The sequence below is a fragment of the Dasypus novemcinctus genome, chromosome 6, assembly GCF_030445035.2.
Source record: "Dasypus novemcinctus isolate mDasNov1 chromosome 6, mDasNov1.1.hap2, whole genome shotgun sequence".
In the NCBI taxonomy this organism is placed as follows: domain Eukaryota; kingdom Metazoa; phylum Chordata; class Mammalia; order Cingulata; family Dasypodidae; genus Dasypus; species Dasypus novemcinctus.
In genome coordinates, this window is record NC_080678.1 from 117,986,920 (window position 1) to 118,001,294 (window position 14,375).

The 14,375-nt window shown below is 54.2% G+C and overlaps 1 protein-coding gene across 1 annotated transcript in view; it reads left to right on the forward strand.

Moving 5' to 3' along the window:
- LOC131278825 (disks large homolog 5-like) overlaps window positions 1-14,375 on the forward strand; it is a 91,070-nt gene that overhangs the window by 17,715 nt on the left and 58,980 nt on the right. Inside the window, 1 exon segment of the mRNA XM_058299296.2 lies at window positions 39-107. Coding sequence (XP_058155279.1) covers window positions 65-107 — 43 coding nt within the window. The 5' untranslated portion in view covers window positions 39-64.

The window sequence follows — 14,375 nt, forward strand, 5'->3', positions numbered from 1 at the left end:
CCGGGGCTGGTAACCATCTGTCTTCCTTCTGCCCTCAGGCTCCACCTACAGCATCCTGTCCATCATGCCTTCGGACTCGGAGAGCAGCAGCTCCCTCAGCAGTGTGGGTGAGTACCCCGCCGGGAGGTGGCCAGGCGGGTGGGGTCTGGGTGTGGGCTAGAGCCCCCGGCTCCTGGGCTGGATTCTGGCCCTCACTTGTCACATCCCTCAGGACTATCCTCTCCCATCATTTCCATTCTCTTCCTCCTATCAGCACTTAGTCCTCTTTTTTTTTTAATCTTTTCTTTTTTAAAGATACATAGATCACACAAATGTTAAATTAAAAAATGTAAGAGGTTCCCATATTACCCCCCCCACTCCTCCCACATCAGAACCTCTCCCATCAGCACGGCACCTTCTCTGCCCTTGATTACATTTTGGAGCCCTGCTACACTGCATGGACTTCAGTGTACATTGCAGTTCACACACTCCCAGTCCTCCCAGTGGTTATGGCAGGATATTTAATGCCCTGCATCTGTCGCTGCCATATCATGGAGAAGGGCAGGACTCTGGTTCAGGTGTTAGAAAGGAAGGGGGTGCAGGGGGAGGCACGTGTGTTGCCATTACCCCCCCCACCCCTTCTGTGGTCACTCCTCGGGCTGAAGTGTGATTTGCTGGCCTGGCGGGGGAGCAGCTGCGGCAGGCCAAGCCGCTGCCCCCATAATAGGGTGGCTGGTCGGACTCACCGCCACCCCTGAAGGGAGCTCGGCATGGGCGCAGAGTGCCCTCGGGTCTCCCCTTCTCGGCAGCCATGCTTCCGCAGCCGCCCCTCTTCCCGGATGGCGCCACACGATGCCTGTGGGGCGGCACTTTTCTTCTTCTTTCTCCCTGCGCAGGCGCAGGGCGGAAAATTCTAGTCTGCCTTTTCCCCCTCCCTCGACAGCAGCAACAGCCAGGCGTGGGTGGAAAAATCTAGCCCGCCCTTTTCCCCTCCCCCGACAGCAGCAACAGCCAGGCCTGGGCGGAAAAATCCAGTCTGCCCTCCACCCCAGCAACAGCAGCCACTAATCCCTAAACCCTGCCCCTTCCCCCAGCAACAGCGACAACTAATCCCTAACTACCACCCCTCCCCCAACTAGTACCGCCCACTGACTTTTAGCCGGCGACCAATCAGAACAGGGCGTGGCTTCGACCAATCAGCCTTCCCCAGCCCCTATAAAACTGTTGCCTCTCCCTCAATAAAGTTGGACTTGCGTGTTTACCATGTCTCCGCGGTGGTTCTTCTGCCGTGCGCCCTCCAGTCTTGAGAGCCCCCGACAAGAGCCTGGCCTCCCTTGTCCCCAGTTCATCGCCTGCTTCTCCGGGCGACCCTTTCGTCGCCTGCTTCTCCGGGCGACCCCTTCGTCGCCTGCTTCTCCGGGCGACCCCTTCGTCGCCGGCTTCGCCGGGCGACCCCGTCAGCCGAACCGCGCAACCCCTTGTGAGACCGATCCCTCGTCTGCTGCCGGACCGACCCCTCGTCCCAAGTGGGACCGACCCCTCGTCCCAAGCGGGACCGACCCCTCGTCCAGAGCTGGACCGACCCCTCGTCCGCAGCCAGACCCCACCTCTACCGACCGAGCAAGCCGCCGCAGTTGGCGCCCAACGTGGGGCAAAGCAACCCCACCACAGCACAACGTGGGGCAAGGCAACTCCACCACAGCCTCACTCCATAACCTGGCGGCCCCCCCCTCCTCTCTTCTCACCTTGGGACTTCTCTCGTGCAACATTGCTGCTACCTGAGCCTTGGCTACCTCATATGATCCACGGCGGTCTGGGAGAATCGCTGGATGGCTTTCTCCTTCCATGTCGGGGGCTTATACCGACCCGCTATGATTAAGAGGAGCCTTGGATTTCTCGGGAGCGTGCGCTTGCACGTCTGAAGTAATCCTACCACAGCCCTACCCCCTCCTCTCTTCTCACCTTGGGACTTCTCTCGTGCAACATTGCTGCTACCTGAGCCTTGGCTACCTCATATGATCCACGGCGGTCTGAGAGAATCGCTGGATGGCTTTCTCCTTCCATGTCGGGGGCTTATACCGACCCGCTATGATTAAGAGGAGCCTTAGATTTCTCGGGAGCACGCGCTTGCACGTCTGAAGTAACCCTACCACAGCTCTACGCCCTCCTCTCTTCTCACCCCTATCTTTTCGCTCTGCATTGCTGCTCCTGAACCTTGGTGACCTCATATGATCCACGGCGGTCTGGGAGAATCGCTGGATGGCTTTCTCCTTCCATGTCGGGGGCTTATACCGACCCGCTATGATTAAGAGGCGCCAATAAAACTCTCAGGAGCGCGTGCCTGAGCACCTCCACCCCTGCCTTCACCTCTGCCTCCTCCCCTCCACGCTTGCTCCCCTTTGCCTTGCTCCACTGCTCGTCGTCCCGCCCTCCCCTCGTCGGGGCCTTCTCTTGGCCTGCGACCACCGTCGGAGCCCCACCGGCTCCGACCCCTCGTCTCACCGCGCACCTCGGCTCCCATTGCCACACTCTCAAGGTAAGGGCCCCTTTTCTTATCGGCTCCAAAAGGCCATTAGCAATGGGTAACATCCTATCTGCTAAGCAAGCCCCACAAGTTCGGGCCCTCGCTGGTCTCCTAGACACTCACCGGTGTAAGATCTCTCTGAAACAGCCCCAAGTCTTCTGTAACCGTGGCCCCCCATGCCGCCATCGCTCTCAAGCAGCTCCAGCCCCGCTAAACGGCCCGCAACCCACTTTCCCCGGCCTGCGGCCTGCTTTCTAACATCTAATAACGTTTCTGCTTTTGCCTCCCCATACTTCTGCGGAGCTTCCTCCTGTCTCGACCTCACTCCTCTTCTCAGCCATCCAAAGCATCCTTTCTCGTCCCCCGCCCCCCTCCTTTTTTCGCTTGAACCCCTACTGCATTGCAGATTGGGCCGCCCCATGTCGGCCCGCCCCATTAACATCGGCCTCTCTCGCGCCCGTGAAGACTTTGGCCTTCTTGTTGTCCTCGCCTACGTCTCCACCACTCCCGACGCTGCCGCCACCACCGTCGCTGGTGCCCTGATGCGACTTGTCCTCACTGCTGCGATCCTCCAGACCATCACACAGTCTGCCTCTACCGCTCTTCGCCGCCAAGAAGAGATCAACTCCCTGTAACGCACTGTCATCCTGGACTTTTAACAACAGATGGATCTTATAGCCGCCGAGATCAACAAGAATTGGACATTGGCCACCCTTGCTTGCAACGGCAAGATACCACCCCCTAAATTGTACATTTATATCCCCGTCATACTCACCTCCCTCTTCAGCCCCGCTTCTCTCATTGCTTACTGCCTCTTGGGCCTCAGCTACTTGTTGCTGCTGCCATCCTGGTCCTTATTTGAAAAGAAGGGGGAAATGTGGTCACCCCTCGGGCTGAAGTGTGGTTTGCTGGCCTGGCGGGGGAGCAGCCGCGGCAGGCCAAGCCACTGCCCCCATAATAGGGTGGCTGGTCGGACTCACCGCCACCCCTGAAGGGAGCTCGGCATGGGCGCAGAGTGCCCTCGGGTTTCCCCTTCTCGGCAGCCATGCTTCCGCGGCTGCCCCTCCTCCCGGATGGCGCCACACGATGCCTGTAGGGCGGCACCCTTCTTCTTCTTTCTCCCTGCCCTTCCAGTCTGCCCTTTTCCCCTCCCCCGACAGCAGTAACAGCCAGGCGTGGGTGGAAAAATCCAGCCCGCCCTTTTCCCCTCCCCCGACAGCAGCAACAGCCAGGCCTGGGCAGAAAAATCCAGTCTGCCCTCCACCCCAGCAACAGCAGCCACCAATCCCTAAACCCTGCCCCTTCCCCCAGCAACAGCGACAACCAATCCCTAACCACCACCCCTCCCCCGTCCAGTACCGCCCACTGACCTTTCGCTGGCGACCAATCAGAACAGGGCGTGGCTTCGACCAATCAGCCTTCCCCAGCCCCTATAAAACTGTTGCCTCTCCCTCAATAAAGTTGGACTTGCGTGTTTACCTTGTCTCCACGGTGGTTCTTCTGCCGTGCGCCCTCCAGTCCTGAGAGCCCCCGACAAGGGCCTGGCCTCCCTTGTCCTCAGTTCATCACCTGCTTCTCCGGGCGACCCCTTCGTCGCCTGCTTCTCCGGGCGACCCCTTTGTCGCCGGCTTCGCCGGGCGACCCCTTCGTCGCCGGCTTTGCCGGGCGACCCCGTCAGCCGAACCGTGCAACCCCTTGTGAGACCGATCCCTCGTCTGCTGCCGGACCGACCCCTCGTCCCAGGTGGGACCGACCCCTCGTCCCAAGCGGGACCGACCCCTCATCCAGAACCGGACCGACCCCTCGTCTGCAGCCAGACCCCACCTCTACCGACCGAGCAAGCCGCCGCACCCTTCAGGATGTTGACCCTCTCAGGGAGCCTGTTTCCCTCAGCAACCAGTATCCGTGAGACTGTTTGCCTTTTGAGACTCCACTGTAAGCAGTAGCAGCCCCCTGGACAGCGTGTGACCTTGGGGCCAGGGACAGCCATCCATGCTGAACTGGATGTGTCTTTCTGATCCTGGGTTTCAGAGACCCCTAAGGTGAGGTCGGCCGTGCTCTCGCATCACTACCGACACATGGGCAGGAAGGCGGTGTCTCTTTTCTTGTCTTTCACACCACCTCTGCAATAGGGTTCCTGGGTGACATCCTCTAGCACCCCCAGCGTGGGTTCTGTGGCTCCAGTCTGCTGGGTGCCGCCTCAGTGGTGAGTGCTGGAGTTGTGGAGCCAGAAGGGCTTGCAGAGGTCATGGTCCAATTATTTCTTTCCTCCTTATATCGACAGAGGCGGAAGTTGACATCCAGGGCAGGGAAGCCTCATGCCTGAGATTCCAGAATTAGCCACAGGCAGAGCTTTCATAGGTGAATCTGACCCCTATTTACTGAAGACCTCCCATGAGCCAGAGTAGGCTCTGGAGTTTGGTGGAGAATGGGAAGGACTGGTCCCTCATTGCACACATAGATCTTGGGGTGCATGGGGGAGATGGTTAATTAGTGATTACAGTAAGTGGGGCCATTGTGGTGAGGGGAAGAGAGGACCAACAGGGTGCTCTCATCCTGTTGAGCAGCCAGGGGCCTGTTCTCGGCCGTGGCATGCTCATTTTTGTTGTTCTGCCTGCTTTGGATGTCTTTAGACTCATCGAGTGAATGTGGGGTGGTTGGCATTTTGAACATGGGACTGCCCCTTGAGGAAGGGCATGGGGGTGGGGCATCAGGGTCAACAGAGGGTAAGGTGGGGGCTTCTAGAAAATTGAACTGGGTAAACCCTCTTGCCTCACCTCTGCTCGGCTCCCTGTGGTTTTTTTTTTTTTGTAACCTAATCAATTCTATTGATATATATTAATAAAGCATAGAGTTTATCCAAAGTGTACCATCTGCAGTATTTAGTATAATCACATAGTTGTGCACTCATCACTTCAATCATCATTAGAGCATTTTCATTTTTTCAATAATAATAATAATAAACAAAAAAACCTGTGAATTTATGGTGCCTCATTTCTCCCTTGGGAACGAGTAACAATGATCTGACAAATTCATTCCCCTCGACATTTAAGGTTTAAAGTATTACCTTTCCTAGGAGCCTTTGAAATTTAAAAAAGGCTTCCAGACAGAGGAATTGCTTAACCCGTAGCAATTATTACTAATGGGGGAATTTGAGGCATGAGTGGGAAGATGTTTTCTGTGTGGCTGGCCCTTTGCATGCCCTGGGAGAGGCCTCGTGTGGGCAGTCCGCTGGCCGGTGTTATCCCGTGTGATGCTGGCTCCGCGCCTGGGGTGGAGGGGTCAGCGATGCCACCGGCCACAGGCAGGCAGGGTGCAACCCTCTGATGGACCCTCTGGAGCAGGGGCAGCTTCCCCGCCTGTGCCCAGGCCTTTAACGCAGAAAGCACTCGTCACCCCTTCCAGCCGGAACAAACGCTCTTAGGTTCCCAGGGAGCCACGTTTTGGTTTCCTCGCTCTTCTCTTTCCCGTTGCCCTTGTCCTCTGGGTGTGCAGCAACGTCTCTCCACAGGCTGCCTTAAAGGCGCTCTCGGCTGTATTGGCCAGGAGGCCCGTGGCTGCAACAGGGACACACGTACGTCCTAAACGAGAGAGGTGCAGCCCCAAGGTGGGCCCGCTGCGGCACGTGGCCCTCTTGGCTCTGCCCTCTCCTTCGTGGGAGCGTCACGCTGATGGCAGGGTGTCTGCGGCAGCAGCTCCAGCATCCTGTTCAGAGCTGAAAGACGTGGCTATTCAAATTTAAATTGATTAAAATGAAGTCACATCTCCCAGCCACATTTCCAGTGTTCAGTAGCCGCCTGTGGCTAGTGGCGACTGTCTTAGCACGGACATAGACTCTCTTCCCCAGCACAGACGGTCCCTAGGAAGAAGATGGCTGTGTCCTCTGGGGTCTCCTTCCCCAGAAGGCCCGTTGCACAGATGTGCCTCTCTTCCCACTGTGCCCAAGCCGGTGGCTCACAGAGTGTGGCCCCTGGACCGTGCAGGCGCTCATGAGAAAACCAGCCATTCAGCTTCACCCCACACCTGCTGGGTCGGAAACTCAGGGTGGGGCCTGGCCGGGGCTGCTCTCGGAGCCCTCCACATGATGCCGAGGCTCGCTCTGGCCTCACCCAGCCCTGGCAAGGTCCCGGATGCTGGCGGTGGGCTTGGGGCAGAATGGGTGATGGGCTCCAGCACCTCCTGGGAAATTCCTCCTGGCTCAGCCCACCTCGGTGAGAGGAGACAGCTCTTCCCTTGCCAGCCTTTGGGAGCCCGCCACCACCCTTGGCAGGAGGGCACGGAGCATTTAGATGGAGCCTGGTTGTTTCCATGTGCTTGGTCTCTGTGAAAATAAAGGCAGGAGCAAGTTTCTAAAATAAGACCACCTCTACTTTCCCACTTTCATCTCTCTAAAAAGAACATTTGGGAAAAGTCTGGCAGATTATACTCGGCATAGGAGAGTATTGGTAGGGGGAGCCTGGGGTGTAGCGTTTCCCCCCATAACTCACACCTGGTAAGTCCACCTGCTTGGCGTTAGGTCGTCAGGTACTCTCTCCTGTTTCGCTTCTCCACGTGGACTCCACTACCGACTCCTCACACCTTTGCTAACAGCCTGGGAGGTTGCAGTGTCTCCCTGCTGAGGTCTTTTCAGACATTCTTCCGCTCAGCACGTGGCTTCCCCCATGCCATCTGGCCCATTATTGTAGCCTGGCTCCAACCCTGCCGTGTGGGTAGCTGGTGCAGTCTGCCCAGGGAATGCACGCTCGTTTCAGGCAATTGGTATTTCTTTCTCCCTATTCATCCTGACCTAATTTTCTGAGTTGCCTTTCATTTCTCTTCTTCGATGACCGGGGAGGTTTTAAGAAGAGACATTCTTGGGCAGCATTTGTAAAGCACGCCTTAAATTCCATGCAAATGGAGGTAATGGGAGAGATGTTTTATTAAACAGAGATCTCCTGGCTGGTTGGCAAGAGAAGGAGCGGAGGATTGCCCTTGTGTCCCTGTGGAGATTCCTTGAAAGTGTGGCTTCTGGTTGGTAGGGGAAGGTAGCGATAAATCATCAGGGGACAGGGGCTGCTCTCTGGCTCTCTGTGCCCTCTTGCCCTTCCTTCCCCCTTCTGGAAAGCCTGCTTTCTCTTCATTCCTTAGCATGGTCCCTACTCTTCACATCCAGCCAGGGAGGCAGAGAGATAAGTGGCCATTCTGCCCTGTGTAAAACAGAAGGAAATAGCCCAGGGGGTGGAGTCGTTTGTTCTGAATCAGAGACCTTTGTGGAGGAGCTGGCACTTGAATTGGGCCTTTCAGGGATGGTGCTCTAGATGAGGGAGTGATGGGGAAGCAATAGGCCACTGCTGCAGAAGCAGACCCTGAAGCAAGGATTCTAGAACAAGTACTGTGTCTGGAAGGACCACTGAGAGCTAGGCACAGCTGCAGCTGCTGTGTTGGAATTGTCACCTCCTTCGCCTTGGCTCCTGTCTTTCTGAGTCCCAGGAGGAAGCTGAGCTAGAGTTGTGTACTGGCAAAGGAGGAAGCCCCCTTCCATTTCTGTAGTTGGGGGGTTGGAGGATAGCCCTGCATTTCGTCCCTGGGGTTTCCTTCAGGTGTGGCTACTGGACAGCTGGTAAAACAAGGGAAAGCAAAGCCCACGCTGGCCGTTAAATGCACCCTGGCTACAGACACGGTTCCAAAATTTAGCGGGCATCAGAAGCCAGACTCCCTGGAGGGCTTGCCAGGCCCCCCCGCCCCGCCCCCGCCACCAGGCTCTGCCCCAGGGTTTCGGGTTCAGTAGGTCTGAGGGAGGTCCTGGAAGTTCTCTGAGCGGAGCTGACCTCGCTGCAGGAATCGGGCCTAGGCCTCGGGTGGCGCTGGCTCTCCCGGCTGCAGGTGAGGGTGGGTTGGCTCGGCTCCGTGGTGCCTCTGATGACCAGTTGTGGGGCTGTTTTGCTTCTCCCTGATAGCCAGTGCCTGGCGGAGGTCCAGAAGCTTCCCCTGCACCAGCCTGAGCGCCTGTGACAGTGTTCTCCCCGGTTCCTAGCACCACAGGCCCACAGGGTTCTGAAGCAAAGTTGGGACCTGCCCAGCTGTCAATAAGACCAAGGAGGCTGGAGAGTGGTGACCAGGGGACCAAGGACAGAGAGCCCGAGCCTGGGCCTTGGCATCAGTGGGGAGCTGCATCACAGAGTGGCCAGAGGAGAGGTCCAGTGATGGGCGCAGGGCCTCTGCTCCTCTGCCCCTGGTCCACAGTCCAGGGGCTGTGCCGGCTCCCAGCACCCCTTTTCAGGCCTCTGCAGTCCAAGCCCCTACCTTCTGAATCCTGTCGTGGACATTCCAAGGAAAAGTAAAATCTGCCTTCTTGAGTGAATTCCTGACTTAGGAAGAGGAAGGGTTTAAATGAGGGACAGGTGACAGTTTTACATTTGAATCCAAAAGAAGATCTGCACCAGGATCGTACAGAGGAGCTGTGGGAAAGGCATTGGAGGTTTTTGTTGACGGTTGACTTGGTGTTCGTTTTTATTTCACTGTGCTTTTTTTTTTAACGGTTACTGTAACTGCATTCACTGGCAGAGGGAGGGTGACAAGCCTCAGCTCTTCACCAGTCACCCCACTCCTGGGATGATGGCTTCAGTCCAGGGCACCACGCTGTCTTACTTTTAATTAAAAAAAAAAAAAACCAGGTTTATTGAGGTATCATTGAATACAGTAAAATTTACCCTTTTAAAAAATAAATTTCAGTGAGTTTTGACAGATGCACAGTCGTGTAACCACCGACATAATTAAGATACAGAACTCTCCTATCAACTGAAAACTTCCCTCCTGCAGCTTTGTAGTCAGCGCTTCCCTCCACCCAGTTCCTTTAGTTTCCCATCCCTATAGTTGTTGCCTTTCCAGAATGTCATAATGGTATTACATAGTACACAGCTGTTGGAGTCTGGCTTCTTGCACTTACCATAATGCATTCGAGTTTCACCCATACTGCTGTGCATACTAGTAATTCATTCCTTTTTTATTGCTGAGTAGAAGTCCATTGTATGGATATAGCACAGTTGTTTGTCCATACACTGCTGCTATCACCAAAGGCAGACTGGTTTTGTTTGTTTGTTTGTTTGTTTTTGAGGTATTGGGGTCGGGGATTGAACCCCAGACCTCCTATGTGGGAAGCCGGCACTCAACTACTGAGCCACGTTGGCTCCTCTGAGTTGGTTTTCGTTTTGTCATTTGTTTGCTTTGCTTGTTGTTTGTTTGTGCGTGTCCCCCCCCCATTGTTGTTTGTGTTCGCTGTCTGTTCTCTGTGTCCATCCTCTGTGTGTTCTTCCATGTCTGCTTTTCTTCTCCTCTTTCTCTTTTGGAGGTACCAGGATCCAATCCTGGGACCTCCCATGTGGTTGAGAGGCATTCAGTTGCTTGCGCCACCTAATCTTCCTGGTCTGCTGTGTCTCGGTCTTTCCTCTGAGTCTCCCTTTTTTTGTTGTTATATCATCTTGCAGTGCCAGCTCTCCACAGTGTGGGCCGTCAGCTCTCCGTGTCCATGGTGTGGGCCAGCTTGTCTTCACCAGGAGGCCCTGGGAATCGAATCCAGGACCTCCCATATGGTAGACAAGAGCCCAGTCGCTTGAGCCACATGTTTCCCTTGTTTTTTGTTCCCCCTCCCCACCAGGAGGCACTGGGAACTGAACCCTAGACCTCCCATGTGGGAGGTGGGTGCTCAACTGCTCAAGCCACATTTGCTCCCCCTAGGCTGGGTTTTTGTTGTTGTTATTGTTGTTTTTAAAGATTTATTTATTTATTTACCCCCCTTCCCCTCTTCCTGCCCTGCTGTTTTTGCTGTCTGTGTTGTCTTCTCATTTTCTCTCCTAGGATTCACTGAGATTCAATCCTGGAGACCTCTGATGGGGAGAGAGGTTTCCTGTCAATTGTGCCACCTCAGTTCCTGGTTTCTGCTGCATTTCACCTTGACTCTCTTCTTGTCTCTCTTTTGATGCATCATCATCTTGCTGCGTGACTCACTTGCCGGGCACTGGCTCACCACGCAGGCACTCGTGTGGGTATTTGTGCGGGCACTGGCTCACCACGCAGGCACTCGTGTGGGTATTTGTGCGGGCACTGGCTCACCATGCAGGCACTTGTGTGGGCATGGCTTGCTATGCAGGCACACTTTCTCATCTTCTTTTTCACCAGGAGGCCCCAGAGATCAAACCCAGGTCCTCCCATGTGGTAGGTGGAAGCTGTATCAGTTGAGCCACATCCGCTTCCCACCCAGGCTGGTTTTTGTGAGAACATAACTTTTCATTTCTCTCACGTAAATTACCCAGAAGTAGGATTGCTGTTTGCTGTAGTAAGTGCGTGTTTAACTTTATAAGCTCTTGCTAAACTGCTTTCAAAAGTGGTTGTGTCATCTTGTTTTCTCACCAACAATGAGCTTATAAAGTTAAACACGCAATTTTACTACGTTTCCCACTTTTGCCGGCATTTCGTGTTGTCTCTTCTTTATTTTACCCATTTTGATAAGAGTGTCTGGTATAGGATCATGATCATTGTCTTCAAAAGGACAATAGGTCTGCTCTGTAGACGAGGCATTGTGATGTACCCTGTGACCCTCGGGTAGAACTAGGGTGGGTCAGTACAGAGAATCGTTTTATGGGGAGTGTTATGGATTTAACTGTGTCCCTCAAATAGACTCATTTGAGTCTTACCCAGATCTTGTGAATGTAAACTTATTTGTAAGTAAGATCTTTGAAGATGTTATTTAAGATGAGGCCAAACGGGATCAGAGCGGGTCGTAATCCACAGACAGGAAACATGCGGAGAGAAGACAGCTGTGTGATGAAGGTGGTGATTTGAGTTTTACCACAAGCCACAGAGCATCATGCAGTACAGCCACCACCAGAGCCCTGCGGAGCTCAGAGGACGCCTGGCCCTGCGGCACCTTGACCTCAGACTTGTAGCCTTTAGAAACGTGAACTTTCTGTTGTTTAAGCCATGCAGTTTGTGGGAAGTGCTTACGAAAGCCCTAGAAAACTAAGACAGGGAGAGAGAGAATGGACTTTGCTGTGATAGTAAGCCCCTCATTCTGGAGGTCGGTCTTTTTTTTTTTTTTAAACATAAATTTCTTTTTTAGTTAGAGAAGTTGTAGGTTTTACAGAAAAGTCATGCAGAAAAGAGGGTTCCTGTAGACACCTTCCCCCACCATTATTAACACTTTGCATTAGCGTTTTCCAAGGGTCTCAGTGGCCACATGGGGGATGATGCAAAGACTGTGCCGATTTCAAAATGTCTTTGAACTCTGAAATGGAAGTAAAAAGCCAAAAGCTTTTTTTTTTTTTTTTTTTTTTTTTTTTAATTTGAATGGGAATGGAGAGGGTTTCCCGCAACACTTGCTGTTATTTTGGAACTTCCTGGCTTGCCTCATTCTGGGATTCTTCTCGAAGTTTCCTCGTGCCCCTCGTCTGCCCTCTCTCTCCCCATTATTGTGAAAGGACAGGAGGAAGCGCCGTCGGCTGAGTCGAGAGGGCCGCTTGCTGGGTGAAGCCCCCAGGACCCCACGCCGCTGGGTGGGCAGTTGGTGGAGCCCTTGGCCCCGAGCCTGCGCGGCCTGCTGTTTTCCCGGCTGTGTAATGGTTCCTCAAGGGGTGACCGTAGCACGCCCTGGCGTGGGTGTTGGGGGTGATGCGCCCACGCTGCGTGCCTTCAGCTCACGCGGTCCCTCCGGCCATAAGCTGCAGCCGCGTTCTTCGCGGTCCGCACCCCCACCGGGGGTCCGCGCAGCCGCAGAGCACGCCGCCTCGCCCCCGCGCCCTGGGAGGGCGTCGCGGTCCCGCCTTCGCCCTGGCTTCCTTCCTGTCGCTCCTTTGTACAGCGGGGATCACACGCTCAGCTCCCCGGGCAGGCTGCGGGCAGCTGGTCCTTTTCAGTTGTGAGGCTGGAGGGTTCATGTTTCCTGGTTTTTGACCTTGCGTCCCTGAGGCGCCTTCAGGGAGTCTGTGAGGTCAAAATTGTTTTCACGATGACGCTGGGACGGCGTTTGCTCTTCCCGCTGTCCTCCCACGAAGGTGGAGTGGCGCGTTCACAGGTTACAGCGCGCTGTGTGATGGTGCGGCCCTGGCAGAATCCAGCCGTCCCCTAGTAAAGAACTCAATGAAAATGGAATATGTCACGCCTTACTACGGTTTTTGTTTTGTTATGGAAAATGTATTTCATTTTTCCTAACAATATTAATACTTTTTTGTTATTTTAAAATTAATAAATTTAGAAGTTTTTTTTCTTAGTTTTAATTTCTAATCTGGTGTATATGGATAGATTGAACCCTTATGAACCAAGGTTCTTTGAGTCCTCCTTGATTTTTAGGAGCGTAAAGAGGTCCTAGGGTCAAAAAGTTTGCAAACTTTTAGATTAATCTTGGGCTCTGGGGTCAGACAGAGAGGGCTTCAAATCCCAACTCTGCCATGGCTCTGTACCCTGGTAAGGTTTTGTTTCCTTATCTATAAAATGGAGATAACAGCGGCCTCTACTTCATGGGGATTAAATGGCATAATGTGTGAAGAGCACTTCAGAAACGGCTGGGCATGAAATGTTATCGATGACTGAGGAGCATGTGCCCTGAATCCAGGGTGCCTCAGCTCACCTCCCAGTGCCCCCACTGGCTCTGTCTACCTAACCTTGTAGTGCCTCAGTTTTCTCACCTGCGAAATGGGAATGATGACAATAGCACCTACCTATTGTGAAGATCCAATTAATGCCAGGGACATAGTAAGCACTCAGGAGAAGTCATCTCTCTGGGCTGTTCTGGGGGGCTAGCCATGACTGGACGTGGAAGCTCCCTTTTGCTGGGTGCTCGTTGAGAGTCTTTCCAGCCCATTGTCTTGGGTTTGTCGATCCTCCATTGATGATCCGCCCCCACCACTGCCCCGAATTGGCTAGAGGGTGAATAGTAAGCACCTCTAGCAGGGGCCTCAGACGTGTCCAAAGAAAGCCCTGTTTGTCCGAAAGTCAAGCAAGTTGCTGCAAACCAGAAGACTTGGCGGGGGCACTGGCCCTGGCTCACGCCCACCACAGTGATTTCATTTGCTAGAAGGGGAGGCAGCTCTGCAGCCCCCTCAGAGCTGTAACTAGCCTGTTACCTCTGCTGGGGACAGGGGTATGGAGCCAGGGTCTTTGAGGGGAGAAGCAAGGGCGGGCTTCTCAAGCTGTAGAGTAGAACCACGTTGGAGAAGGGCCGTGCTTACGAAAAATGCTGATTCTGGACCCCACTTTGAGAGAGGTCTGTGCTGGACAGCAGGAATCCTGGTGGTTAGGGTGTGTCGGGGTTAAAATAACAGACCTTTCAGGACGCACGGGATCCAGTTTTGAAAAGCACTGAGCTGGGAGCTTGAGGCCCCCATCTCGTACCCAGCTGACCCAACCCCAGCGTTGAACTCGCTCCCTCCCGGGAGCTCCTGAAGGTGGACAACCGATCAGCTGAGGATTTTTTGACCTCCAAGGGATTAGGCAGGTGAGGGGGAAGGGGACGTGTGATTCAGGACGGCACAGAGAGTTGGAAGATGCAGTGATTGCCCTTTGCCCGCTCTGCAGCTCCACCAGGGGGACAAATGTTGTCTCCCGTGGGGTGAGTCAGCCATGGATCACAGCCATAAAACGGGATGGCTGATATCAGGAGAACGTGCTTTACAGAGCTGAGAATAACCCGCTGTGCTGTCTCACTTCTCTAGGACATTTGCGTGAGGCGCTTTCTTCCTGGATGGATGGATTGCTTTCCTCCTAGAACCAGAGTTGTAGCTTGTGAGATGTGCTGGTGTTGGCTGCTGTTCCTTAGTAAGAGCGTGAGGCGTGGGACTCCCTTCAGGACATTTTTGGTCCTGGGGGCAGCTTATCAGGACCTGTTGTGGGCTGGAGAGCTGGA